Source organism: Populus nigra, chromosome 16 (genome assembly GCF_951802175.1).
Source record: "Populus nigra chromosome 16, ddPopNigr1.1, whole genome shotgun sequence".
In the NCBI taxonomy this organism is placed as follows: domain Eukaryota; kingdom Viridiplantae; phylum Streptophyta; class Magnoliopsida; order Malpighiales; family Salicaceae; genus Populus; species Populus nigra.
The window spans coordinates 13,539,767-13,552,409 of record NC_084867.1 but is presented as its reverse complement, the minus strand read 5'-3'; the positions used below and the strand labels follow the sequence as shown (position 1 = coordinate 13,552,409).

Genomic DNA, 12,643 nt, shown 5'->3' with positions numbered 1-12,643 from the left:
AATATAAAAATATTAAAAAATATATTTTGAAAAAATAAAAGCAAAAACAAACATGCACCTCAAAATCTAAATTATGTTAATTAGATGCTACCCAATTACCGAAATCCAAACTTAATTTAGGATCTCAATTAATCGGATGGAAGGAGTTAATGTCACAATCCTGCCCAACCTGTCATATATTGTTCGTTTTGGGCCTTACTCCTCACGAATTTGTTCTTGGTGACAACGCATGGTCCCAAAACACGTCTGACAAGTCAGCAACTAGCACTACTAATAAGACTAGCTACAAAATCCTCACCTACCAATATGAGATATTACAATCCACCTCTCTTATAGAGACCAACGACTCTGTCGGCACAACCGGATGGTTAGTGAGGCCAACTCTGATATCAAATGTCACAGCCCGACCTAATCTGCCAGATATTATCTGTTTTGGTCCTTACCGTCTTTATGAATTTGTTCTTGGTGACTACGCATATCCCCAAAACACGTTTTACAAGTCAGCAACTAGTACTACTAATAAGATCAGCTATCAAATCATCACCCGCCGATGTGAGATATTACATTAATTATGTAACATATGAATATTGAATAAGGGCTCTATTTGAATAAGGAGTTAATTAGTTTGGGGGCTATATTTGCTCTTTCTCCAATATTGTTTTGTTAATCTTGATGTTAATTTAGTCCCTGTTTCTTCTTTTATATTATTTTTGGTTTTGCAGGCAGCATTCTGATGGAGCAACTACACTTCTAATCCAATCAATAGTAGGTTAATTCATACTAGAATTACGATATTTATGGGGATTTTTTACTTTTAGAGTGAAAGAGTTTTTAGATGCCATTGGTTGTCAAATTTTGGAGCAGGAATTTAATAGCTATATCTTAAATTTTTTGTCATAAGTTTCAAATTTCAAGATTCCACAAATTAAAAAAAAAAACTCTTTTTTTTGAGCTATTCATATGAAAACGTTTCTTTATTATTAATTTTTTTTATTGATCGTGGGTGTCCAGATCAATTTACGCGTGCACCTCGACTAATCCTCCAAGACCCTGAAGTGAATGCCCATATAAGCCTCTAGTGGTTCTGAAATTTATTGTACTCGAACATGTAACCTCTAAAAAATAAATTTAAGATTTGACCAGTTGAACTGCACCCTTTAAAATTAAAATGATTTCTTTATTGTTTCATGATAAAAAAAAAATAAAAATATCTGTATCTCATTAACCATAACTATTAATATATCTAATTAGAATAATCAAGCTTATTTTGACCTTAATTTATAGATTTTAGAGTACATAAACAGCACGTACACAAGACGACTATAAACAAGCTACACATTGTTTTGCTCCATATTCTGACAATTAATCTAAAACAAAATAAATTAATTAGATTTTCATTAATAAGTACAAGTTTGCTGGCTTGCCTGCAAGACTAACATGGGTGTCTTGTTGGATTAGTCTCTAAAAAATCTCAAGCAGACCCAATACATTGCCGCAAATGTCTAATTATGTCACTACAATAGTGGACATAACAGCTAATCAATGAATTAATCATCCCAGTTGAATGATAGAGCCTGCTAAATCAAGCTAAGATCTATTTATTTTATTTCAAAGGCGGTGCCCGGGAAAGCTCACCTATTTATTTTTTATTTTATTATTTTTTTTTTTGCCTAAAGAATTATTGAAGCTTGGGATCAGTTAAAAGATGCCCATAATTTTCTGTCTCGAAAATCATTGAAGCTTATCTTTGTTGATGCATCCTTTTGTTCTTATAATATTTTTAACTTAGCCAGTTGGATTGACAGTCTCTTGACCGACCAACGTTTCTTGACAGTCCTATATATATTTAGTTCCATCTGTATTACCAAGACATCATCAAAATCCAGCTTCAGAAAACCTCTACTCCTATCCGAAATTTGAATCAAAAGAAGAAAAAGCAACAGCATGGGTTACTGGTCTGCTGAGAATGCTACTAATGCATACCTCAAGACTCTGAGAATGGTAAGTCCACGAACATTTTTTGTAATTTGAGTTCATGATCTCTGGCAGTATTTCCTAACTGGGATTTTGAATTGATCTTGATGCAGGGTCAAAAGGCAAATGAGCCAGATGAAGCTGAATTCATTTCAGCATTAGCAGCTGGTAACAATGCACAACTAATGGTTGTAGCATGTGTCAATGCTGCCACCACAACCACAGTGGCCTTAGTTGCTGCAGCCCATCAAACCGGTGGCCGTGTGGTTTGCATCCTTCCTGGTCATCAAGAATTACAACTATCTAAAAAAATCCTAGGTTGTGATGCCTGTCATGTTGAGTTCGTTATTGGAGAAGCTCGAAGTCTATTATTAAGCCATTATAGTGAAGCGGATTTTGTGCTCATTGATTGCAACCTTGAGAATCATGATGGTATTCTTGGCGCAGTACGAGCAGGCAGGAAAAGAAACGGAGCTGTTATAGTGGGGTATAATGCATTTAGCAAGAGATCATGGCGATCTGGTGGGTCAAAAACACAGTTGTTGCCTATTGGAGGAGGATTACTGGTGACCAGAATTGCTACAGATGCCAAGATTGCTGATGGCCGTGGTTGCGGGAAGAGGAGCCATTGGGTTGTCAAGGTAGATAAATGTACCGGCGAAGAGCATGTTTTCAGGGTCAGACTCCCACAAGGGAAACAAATCGAAGCTTAATTAGTTCTAATTTAGAGAGTCATCAAGATGTAAAATATCAAAATCATATTTCAAATCTGGAAAATAACCAAATCCAGGGAACCTAGCAGGACAGCCTGAAAAACCCTGGTGAGCAGGGAACCTATAAATCATGATGTTCTGATAAATCTCTCCAGGATCAACAATCTAAGAAGGGAAATAGGGGTGATTGACCGCGTCAGGAAATACTTGAGTCTCTAAGCAAATACCAGCATGCTTAGCAAAAACGCATCCACCTTTCCCCTTGACATTGTCAAGCATGTTACTTGTATAAAACTGCACTCCAGGCTGATTGGTCCATAGCTCCAACTTCCTCCCAGACACACTTTCTTGCACAACAGCAACCTTCATAAAGTGTCCAAGATTCAAGTCATCTAGCACATAGTTGATGTCATATCCATCAGGCAATTGATTGAACATGCTCCCAATCTCCCTGGCCTGGAGGGAATCATAAGGTGTATCCTTGACGTTGACAATTTCTCCGGTCGGAATGAGTTCTTCATCCACAGGAGTAACTTCAGATCCAAAAAGCTGGATGGTATGAGACAAGATGTCACCACTGTTGTGTCCACCAAGATTCCAGTAAGCATGCAGTGCCAAGTTCACTGGGGTAGGCTTGTTTAGAGGCTTAGCCCACATTCTCACAGCTAGCTTGTTTGCTTGAACTATCATGTATGTCTCACAGACACAGAAACATCACCAGGAAAACCTATAGAAAAGAAATTCGCCAATCAATGCAAACACCATACATGTATACAAGGCACAAAGATCAGATACAAATGAGACAGAATTCTAGCCATGGAAAGAAACATTACCTTCCTCTCCATCAAAGCTGTTGTACGTGAATGTTATATGTTTATCGTTATGACTAGCTACATCCCAGACAACCTCACTAAAACCTTCAGGGCCACCTAAAAAGTAGAAAACATAATTAATGAGTGACTTGATAATCGAGGTTTTTTCCCGATTAATCATGGCCATGTAAAATGTATGAAATATGGAGGAAAAATAGCATAGCAAAGGCATGAAAGTAAAAGAATATCATGGTTCAAGAACATCACTGTTCATACTTTTCAGCATGACATGTCCATCGAAGAACCCTCCTAGCTAGAAGAGAATACCAAGAAAGACCAGTACACTATTTGTTTGATTCCAAATTGATTACGAAATAAATTAAAGATTGCTTGACCCATTTTATATTTGATGAAAAAAAATACCCTAGAAAAATTAGTAGAGCTGTTGTACCTTGTACTCATCAACTGGATCAAATGCAAGAACAACGTCCTCTAATTTTCCTGAAAATAAAAAACGAGAGAGAATATATCATTATCAGTATTTTTAACATTAATAATATTTAAAAAAAAACGAAATAATGAATTAAGGAAAGGAGAGCAAACCATTTTTATCTGGGAGAACAACGGGAAGCAGGGTTGCTCCAAAATTGGTCACCTTAATTGAGAAATCACCCTTTCTCAGCTCATAAATCCCGTCTTCATTCTTTGCTTGATTAGAGATAAGATTTGAAGATAATCCTGTTATGATTTACCTAAAATTATTTAATTATTTCTTTTATTTCAATTCATATTTATTATATTTTACATTTTAACTCGTATTTATTGTATTTTATTGTTTTTCATATTTTATCATCAAACATGTTTAATTATAATAGCTTCATAATCAACTTTTACATCCTCCTATTTCAACAAAATCCATTCTTTTATTCAATAGTAACTCTTGTTTTATTTTATTTTTTTAGCAAACTTCTTTTTAATTTTATCATTCCACGGTTTTTTTATATATATAGAAATTTGACTTGGTGATTTGCTTACATTTTCTTTTTTTTGGTTATTACTATAACAAAAGAAAAAAAAAACATGCTGATATTAGGATTGTCAATTAACTAAAATATCTTGATGTATAATCCTCCAATTTAGGATTCATGAATGAAAAATCTCTTTCATTTACTATTAATAATAATTAGTTGTGCAAATGTAATTAACACGTAATGCAGCTAATAGAGTGGTAGAAGTTGCTATTAATATCTGCTATTTTTAGCAGCAAGTCAAGTCTTACACATTCAATACTTAGCTGTGTCCTTTGAAGGATGAGAAATTCTGATAACATCTGAGATGGAATTTGTTCTTGAGTTTGTTTGGTGCCCACTAACTTCTATATATGGATTCCATGTGATCAACATTGATATCATTTGTAAATCCCACGTTCAAAATCACTAAAATGATAATGGAAGAAAGAATGCTTACTCCTCGCCTGTTTCTTGTTTACATGATCATCTTCTCTTCGGCTACAGTCTCACCGGCTTCAGCGTTCATGTCATGGTTCAGGAAACGTCCCGTGCAGAATGTGACAGTGATCAACGAAATAGAGAGCAGAGCAACCATGATAACTAATTGCAGGACAATATTCTTTGACTATAAGATAAAAGATATCCCTTATGGGGAATCTTTTTCCTTTTCTTTTGTTCCTGATGTGTGGGGGACAACAGCATATTGGTGCAAATTTACTTGGAATGATACAATGTCAAGAAAAGAAGTTTCAGCCGTCCTCTTGGTTTTTGATGCATTGAAAGATGATGAAAAACATTGTGCTCCAGAATGTCGGTGGAGGATCTCATCAACGGGCTATAGATTCTGGGATGGATTCCTAAGTTGGGGAACCTTCTCTGTCAGAAGGTTGAAGTAAACATGATCTAATATCAAGGCATGCATGCATGCATGATGATGATGATGATGATGTATACATACATACATATATAGAGACATTTATTCTTTTTTTTGGCATGAATCATGAATGTAAGGATATATGGATCAATTTCGTGATAGATAGTTCATTTCAGGACAAGGTGTGGTGTGCGATAATTGGAGGATTGGCTGTGCCCACTTCTTTGTAAGTTCTAGCATGTTTTCAAATTCCTCAGATGTCTAGCAAGATTTCACTCGCAACTTAATTGTTTCACATGCACATGTATTTGTATTGTTTGAACAATCGTCTGGATGCATGGATGGTCAGGAAATAGAAAGGTAGACAGATCACCATGGCTTTGTCTAAACATCAGATAAGCAGTCATGGCTGCCTAAACTGTAGACGATGAGTAATGGCAGTCCCTTGTCCAGTATCAGTAAGCATGGTGGGAAAGAAAATGTGGGATCCGAAGGAATGTTTTGAATCCTAACAGGTTATTTCATGAAGTAGTTTATAATACCAGATGTGTAATCATGATTAGCACCAAGAAATTGCAATTAAAAACTGATGCAGTTCTAGTTTAGATTCATCAAGCTGATTTGGACCGTAAAAGATGTCGTCAAGAGTCACGAGACCAACGCTCTTGTGAAACCTCGCATGTTGCATTAATTAGAAGCAGATGAATACGATTACAAGTACGGAAAAGCAATATCCAACACCATATACATACCAGCACATTGTAAGAACCTCTGGTGGATAATACTGTTTTTAACATTTGCCTTTGCATCATTACAACAGCTGCATGTCCAGATAGCCAAAACATCATTACAGACTCCCATAGTAAAGATAGTTCTCCACACCACCATCCTTTAGTCTCTCACTCCATCTGAAGGAAACAAAAATCCTTCGGTGTTCTCTCGCTCCATCTCAATATGGAATCAAAGATGGTAAAAAAAGTTTTTGAAAGATGTTTGATTTTATTTTATTTTTTTGTATTTATTTTATGTTCAACATATCATGTATCATTAATTCCTCTTCAAGGTATTCCTCTAAATTAATCATATCATATATAATTCCTCTTCAAGCTTTTCTCGGAATTCTGAAGCATCCCAACTCCCCTGTCCTATGACAACATCTTCACATCTTTTATCAAACTCAAGCAAGTAAAATTGAGTCCATGTAACAACAGAAACAGCAAGGGTCAATAACATTAGGAGTCTCAACTCCAGTTGGTGTGCTTGAAAGGCTATCAACAGATTGAACATCATCCTCCAACTCCTCTTCATCAAGATGTTCTTCCTCTTCCTCTTCTTCCTCCTCCAAATCACTCCATGTTCCATGACGGAGGTATCTAGTAGCAGGACTATCCTTGTGGATGCTGCCAGCTGGTGAGATGTGATCAGCTTTAATACTGTCCCCGAAGTTGAGCGAGCAGTAAGCATCATTCACACCATGTGGTCCTGGCGGAGACATCGCCATGCTTTTGAAATATGGTGGCTCATGTATGTATGTTGATTTGGAATCCCAAGCATATAGAGTGCCTGAAGTAACAGATAATTGATTCCACATGGGATTTCCCTTGGTGATTGCCTGATATGTACCCTTGAATATATCAGGCAGCACACTTGAATGAACAACATGAGCAACTTCATCATTGGACGGCCAAATATTCCTGAAAAATTATCTTCTTTCCATATTCGGTTTTGGGTCCAGCACTTTGAAATTGTTGCACTTCCAATATAGGAAGCCCAGCTCGAAATAAACCAGATGCGCTGCCTCCACCTAGCAAGCTAAAAAATTCAAGAATAGATTTGGTTTTTAAAAATTACTGTTTGATTTTTATAAATTTTAAGGTTATTAAATGTTAATAAATTTAAAATTTATAAAATTAATTAAAATATATATAAATTAATCTGAACACTCACAATAATTAAAAAAATTAAAAATTTATAGATGTTCCAAGACCAGCACCCCGTGTCCAAAGGCCCCACCCTTATTAGAACCAACACCCCGTGTAACCCTAAATGTAGTATCTGGGTTTCCAGTGTTAGCAGCAGCGACGGGAGCAGGGGTTGATGAAGCAGGGCAAAACCACGAGCCATATGAATGGTGTGATCAGCTTGCAAACCATGCTATGAAGGGTCTGGTCCATATCAATTATCAACCATCATTACCACTTCCCTCTGTTCCTCTTCTTCCACACCTTTCTTTCCCTAACAATTCATGTTTCCGCCACACCACCAGCTATGCTACCATCTGAGCGCTAAGATTCCAGACAAGATGTCACACCTCGTCTGAAGGTGTGTTATGTTAATATTTTGTGATTGTTTTTTATGTTTCCTTTTAGATTTTTATTCTATTTTCTTCTCATCACCTGCCCATAAGAAGAGAAAAGTCCAATAAATTTGTTAAACACTTGACATTTTTACTTCAAATAACTCTTATATATAAAATGATTGCATTAGTTCTCATTATTTTAAACATTTGCAGCTAGAAATAAATAATTTAAAAAATGTCGAACTGTGGATTTTACCAAGTTTTATAAAAAGAATGTTCTCTGATATGAGGATACCCTTTATTGTCGGGAAAAGAAGACCAAGTGTTATAAATTAAAGGCATGGTTTTATTTGGGGATCATGCAATTTTCGTATAGAAATCATCCCAAATTCACTAATAATACATGAACTGAACCCAACAGGCTACCGCAGGCAAGTACTAGGTCTCACAAATCACATATATCAATTCGCGAAGCCAATATGAGGGCAGTGGCTCTTGAAAAAAAACACGAACGCTAATTGTATGAACCTTGGGGATGAGAATACATAGGAGTTGCAGCTTTTTTTCCTGGGGCATATCACCTCTTTACAGCAGTATTTCAAAAGCATGAGGTGAAGACAAATGAAAATTGCCCACCATATTCCATCTCCGGTCTACAAGAAACTGCCATCCATTGACATTTGCGACAAAGTTAGCTAGTCCTCAGCAAGAGGATATCGCAATATAACTAAGAACGAAAGTTCAGTGAGTAGTTAGCGCCACTGCCATTTCTCAGCTTGCAATGTCATATTTGAAAACTTCCCAGGCAACGGCTAAGAAAATACTCATGGAAACTAGAGACAGCTACTACAGTTACCTAGTTCATGAACAACTGCTTCCGTAGATGGTCTTTCAATGGGAGACTCGTGAGTGCAAAGCCAAGCGATTCTTGCAAGCTTAGCTGCTTCATATTCGAAGAATCTGCCATGGAGATTGGGGTCAATATAATCTTGGAATCTGCATGCATCTGCTCCAAGACGTACCAAGTCAGTCACTTTTCGCTTCCCTGAGAGAACTTGGAAAACTATCACTCCAAATGCGTACACGTCACTTTTGTCTGTGAACCGGCCTGTGGTAGTGTACTCAGGAGCTAGGTACCCCATGGCAGCACTGGTTTTGAGTGCTGAGAACACGATGTCATTCGTAAGAAGGTTTTGCAAGCCAGAATCTGCGAGCAACGGGCTGCATCGCTGGTCAATTAGGACCTTTTCAGCAGTGATGTTTTGGTGGATCAGAGATGGTTTGTTCGCTTTGTAACCATGCAAATATGCTATACCTGCTCAGGAAATGAACAAAGCTTGGTAAAACTTGATCAAAAGAAATTTCTCACTGAAATCCAATACGATAAAAAGAATACAGCTCTATTCTTTGCTTTCTAGTCAGAATTTTCTGTTGTGTGACAGGATAGCACATCAAGCAGGACAATGAATCATTAGCTAAGCCTTAGGGTTAAGAAATCAGACCATTAATTGCAGATAACCTACTCCAATACTGACTTGCTTATTTTACACCAGCAATGAGCAGGGGGGCAGGAAAGATTAGAAAACGAAGTGGAAATGAAAATCATAGGACATTTTGATTACCATTCCTCCGTAATAATTTCTGGTCTAGTATAGTTTATTTTAATAATCCTTTTCATGGTTTCACACACATTTGAAACTCAAGAACTTCATAGAACGATCAGAAATCAAGAGTCACAAATAACCAAAACTAACCTTTGGCGATACCCCTGACAATTGAAACTCTGGTGGACCATTCAAGCACGTGGCCATCCCCATCCTTCACATCAAGATACCTCAGCAGATTACCATTGGGAACAAAATCATAAATGAGAAAGCACTCCCCTCGGCCCCTTGAACAGCAGAATCCTCTCAACCTCACTAAATTCTCATGCCTCAGTGATGTCAAAGTATTCAGCCCCTTCAAGAACTCAGTCTCCTCTGACTTGCAGCTGTTTTTACTAATGCTCTTGATAGCAACAACAGACCCATCTCTTAAAATTCCTCGGTATGTTGCAGAAAAGTTACTCTTACCCAACAAATTGACCTCCGAGAAGTACTGTGTGGCAGTCTCCACCTCTTCCAAGTTGAACCTGAAACTTTGGAAGATATCCTGGGCATTCCCACTTAAATTCCTGCCATCAGCTAAAGGGTCCCATCCATTAGGATACTCGAGACTGATTAGAGGAGAACCATTCTTCCTGTAAACTCCCTTTGCCTGGTCAGTACTTAGGCGGCTATCAGAAACTTCATATGAGCTAGCAAGCTTCTGTTTCCGGCGGCGATACTGGGTAAATGTCAGAATTCCTATGGCTGCCAGTAAAATCGTTATGACAACTGTAGCAACAGCAGCCGATGCATGATGGGACTTTGACGGGTTTGAACAGTGAGTTTGGTTGCAAAGCAACGGCAAACTTGCTGTTTCTGGGATCTCTCTTGGCAGGCCATTTACACCAGTTCCGAAGGGTTCGGGTCTGCTTGGATTAAGTTCTGAAGCATTGCAAGCATTCAGAGACACAAACCCAGCTCCACACAATCCCAAGTTGTTTTCATACAGGAATCCATCATTCAATCTCTTAAGAGCTGCATTAAACAGGTAAACACAACATCAAATCAGCAAATCAAAAAAGTCAATAACCAGAAAAGAACAAAAAAAGCACTGTGATTGATAAAGATTAATACCTAGAGGGACATTGCCAGAGAGTGTGTTATTTCGGATATCTAGAAATTCAAGCAGAGGAGCATCGGCTACTTTTGTTGGAATTGAACCAAATAAGTGATTGTAGCTCAAATCTAGCCTCATTAACATCCCCAAACCCCCTAAACTCGCAGGGATTGCTCCAGTGAGATGATTTGACTGCAAAGTAAGAACAGTAAGCTTCTCCAAAGACCCCATCTCAGTAGGTATACTTCCTGTGAACTGGTTATAACAAAGCTGCAAAACTACAAAGACAACACAAAGAATTGATAAGCAAAGACACAGTTGATAAGACAAAAGACTATTATCCAATATAAGACAACATAAGAATGATCACCAAGTTTTGATATTTTGCTAGAAGAAAGATGTTAGTATAGTTGCAGAAGCCAACACACAATCAAGCAATATGTTCAAGCTTTTCATGAACTCATATGAGTGAACTTGCAGAAGCATAAATGTAAAAGAGTTCCAAGCTTTCGGAGTCATAGGAAAAGGGAAATAAAAAAATGGAACTTTTCTAGTAAATAAGCTCTAAATCAGAAATTTGAACAGAAAAAAAATTGAATCTTAAGTTCACATGGTTTTGATTTCCAAGAAAAGGGGCATTTCATAATTAGTTCAAGACAACGATAGCTGTATGAGGAAAAATTGAGAGGCATTATTATCTATCTTTTATGTTTCTTGAAACACTTTCAAAAACTTATAAACTGCATATATTCAGTTAAAGGGAAAGAAAATCTATGTCATGGACAGAGACAGATAGTAATAGAAAAGAATATTACAAAGAGATAATGGCAGTTAGGAGCAGAACATAACATAACAAATAACTTTCAAATTTGTTCAAACAAGAGAGTAACCAAGGAGGCTTTCTCAAAGAAAAACTAGCTAAAAACATAGTAAAGCCCAAATATTTCCACAAATTAAACAAACTAACCTTGCAAATTGGCCATGTTTCCAATCTCAGGAGGTATCTCCCCAGACAGATCATTCACATTCAAGTACAAATCACTTAGCTCAGTCAAGTTAGCTATTTCTCTTGGTACATCTCCATACAAGGAGTTAAAATGCAAATACAAACCAGTCAAGTGTTTTAACCCAGCAATAGCAGGAGACAACTTCCCGTAAAGCCCTTTTCCTTGCAGTGAAATATTAGCTACTTGACCCTTCTCATTACAAGCAACACCTTCAAATGAACCATCACATGGGCTGCCATTAATGGTCCATGAAGTGAGGTACCTGTTTTCTGGGTCTAAAGCAGCTTTCATATCCATGAGTGCCCTGATCTCAGTATTTGCAAGAACCCAATTTGGCTTTGACAGTAAAAGAAAGAAACCTAAGAGAAAAACAGCAAAACCCATTTCTTGATTTTTCTAGCTCGAAATGTTAGAAGATGACCTTCTTTAACAGGGGTTTTGGACCCGTGGTCTGGTTTTGAGCCCCGTCTTTTTTTTGTTTCTTTACTTTGACAGTTTGTGTTTGTTTTTACATTGCAACAAAGCAAAAGTGACTGACTTCTCTCTCACACACGCTATTTTGGCATTTGAGTTCTATATATTATCCTGTTTCAGTGTATTGGGCATGGCAAGGAAGAGACAAAGGTGGCAGGGATATCCAAGCTTATTTAATGGAAGAGTGTTGTACTGTATAGGAAAATTCAAAAAGAGATGAAAGTTTGTGATTTTGATTTCTGGCCGTTGGATTGCCTGACTTTTTTGAATGAGTATGGGATCTTATGGAGGCTCAGTTGCATTCTAGTTGTGATTGATCACAGTTGTGCTCTCATCATTCCTTTCTGCTGGTCAAGTAGATGGTGTCACCAGAGAGGGACACACTAACTTAGCTTTTCTATGGTGGGACAGTAAAGAATTTTAAAATTATTTTTGAAAATTTTTTATTTTTTTACATTTTTATTTTAAATTATTTTTTTGGTATTTTTTTATATGATAATATTAAAAAGTATTTTAAAAAATAAAAATTATTTTAAAAAATAATCTTTTCACAGTATAAAACTTTCAAGTTCACCAATAAACTCTTAGGCATCGTTTGGGAACGCTGCTGCGGCCGCGTTCCCAAAAAATTTGAATTTTTTTTTTTTACTAAAATTTAATATGGTTTGTACGTTTTGAATCGTTTTGATGTGCTGATGCCAAAAATGATTTTTAAAAAATAAAAAAACATCGTTGGCATGCATTTTGGCACGAAAAGTTATTTGAAAAGCACCCGCA

General features: G+C 36.9%; 4 protein-coding genes and 1 long non-coding RNA gene across 5 annotated transcripts; 2 read left to right on the top strand and 3 right to left on the bottom strand.

The window, feature by feature from the left end:
- Positions 1–1,856: 1,856 nt before the first annotated feature.
- LOC133675598 (uncharacterized) lies at positions 1,857–3,536 on the top strand. The gene is made up of 2 exons (XM_062097024.1): positions 1,857–2,001; positions 2,088–3,536. The coding sequence occupies exons 1-2, from the start codon at positions 1,945–1,947 to the stop codon at positions 2,685–2,687; spliced, it is 657 nt and encodes a 218-aa protein (XP_061953008.1). The 5' UTR covers positions 1,857–1,944; the 3' UTR covers positions 2,688–3,536.
- LOC133675599 (uncharacterized) lies at positions 2,716–3,377 on the bottom strand. Its single transcript, XM_062097025.1, has one exon. It carries the CDS (start codon positions 3,375–3,377, stop codon positions 2,853–2,855), a length of 525 nt encoding a protein of 174 aa, XP_061953009.1. The 3' UTR covers positions 2,716–2,852.
- LOC133675600 (uncharacterized) lies at positions 3,519–4,230 on the bottom strand. The gene is made up of 3 exons (XR_009835446.1): positions 4,103–4,230; positions 3,951–4,000; positions 3,519–3,616 (listed from the first exon to the last, which is right to left on the bottom strand). It is a non-coding gene; the product is annotated as an uncharacterized LOC133675600 (long non-coding RNA).
- Positions 4,231–4,946: 716 nt separating this feature from the next.
- Positions 4,947–5,405, top strand: LOC133675374 (self-incompatibility protein S1-like). The gene has a single exon (XM_062096724.1). The coding sequence runs from the start codon at positions 4,947–4,949 to the stop codon at positions 5,403–5,405; it is 459 nt and encodes a 152-aa protein (XP_061952708.1).
- A 2,602-nt stretch (positions 5,406–8,007) lies between these two features.
- On the bottom strand, positions 8,008–12,032 carry LOC133675959 (BRASSINOSTEROID INSENSITIVE 1-associated receptor kinase 1). Its single transcript, XM_062097530.1, has 4 exons — positions 11,353–12,032; positions 10,403–10,663; positions 9,437–10,303; positions 8,008–8,997 (listed from the first exon to the last, which is right to left on the bottom strand). Exons 1-4 carry the CDS (start codon positions 11,774–11,776, stop codon positions 8,516–8,518), a joined length of 2,034 nt encoding a protein of 677 aa, XP_061953514.1. The 5' UTR covers positions 11,777–12,032; the 3' UTR covers positions 8,008–8,515.
- Between the last annotated feature and the right edge of the window lie 611 nt (positions 12,033–12,643).

Excerpts from the sequence above, each read along its gene's own strand:
- LOC133675598 (XM_062097024.1), top strand. The coding sequence starts at position 1,945 with ATGGGTTACTGGTCTGCTGAGAATGCTACTAATGCATACCTCAAGACT. Across the intron at positions 2,002-2,087 it reads ACCTCAAGACTCTGAGAATG|GGTCAAAAGGCAAATGAGCC; the intron begins GTAAGTCCACGA and ends ATCTTGATGCAG.
- LOC133675599 (XM_062097025.1), bottom strand. The coding sequence starts at position 3,377 with ATGATAGTTCAAGCAAACAAGCTAGCTGTGAGAATGTGGGCTAAGCCT.
- LOC133675374 (XM_062096724.1), top strand. The coding sequence starts at position 4,947 with ATGGAAGAAAGAATGCTTACTCCTCGCCTGTTTCTTGTTTACATGATC.
- LOC133675959 (XM_062097530.1), bottom strand. The coding sequence starts at position 11,776 with ATGGGTTTTGCTGTTTTTCTCTTAGGTTTCTTTCTTTTACTGTCAAAG. Across the intron at positions 10,664-11,352 it reads AAACATGGCCAATTTGCAAG|TTTTGCAGCTTTGTTATAAC; the intron begins GTTAGTTTGTTT and ends TTGTCTTTGTAG. Across the intron at positions 10,304-10,402 it reads CTCTGGCAATGTCCCTCTAG|CTCTTAAGAGATTGAATGAT; the intron begins GTATTAATCTTT and ends TGTTTAATGCAG.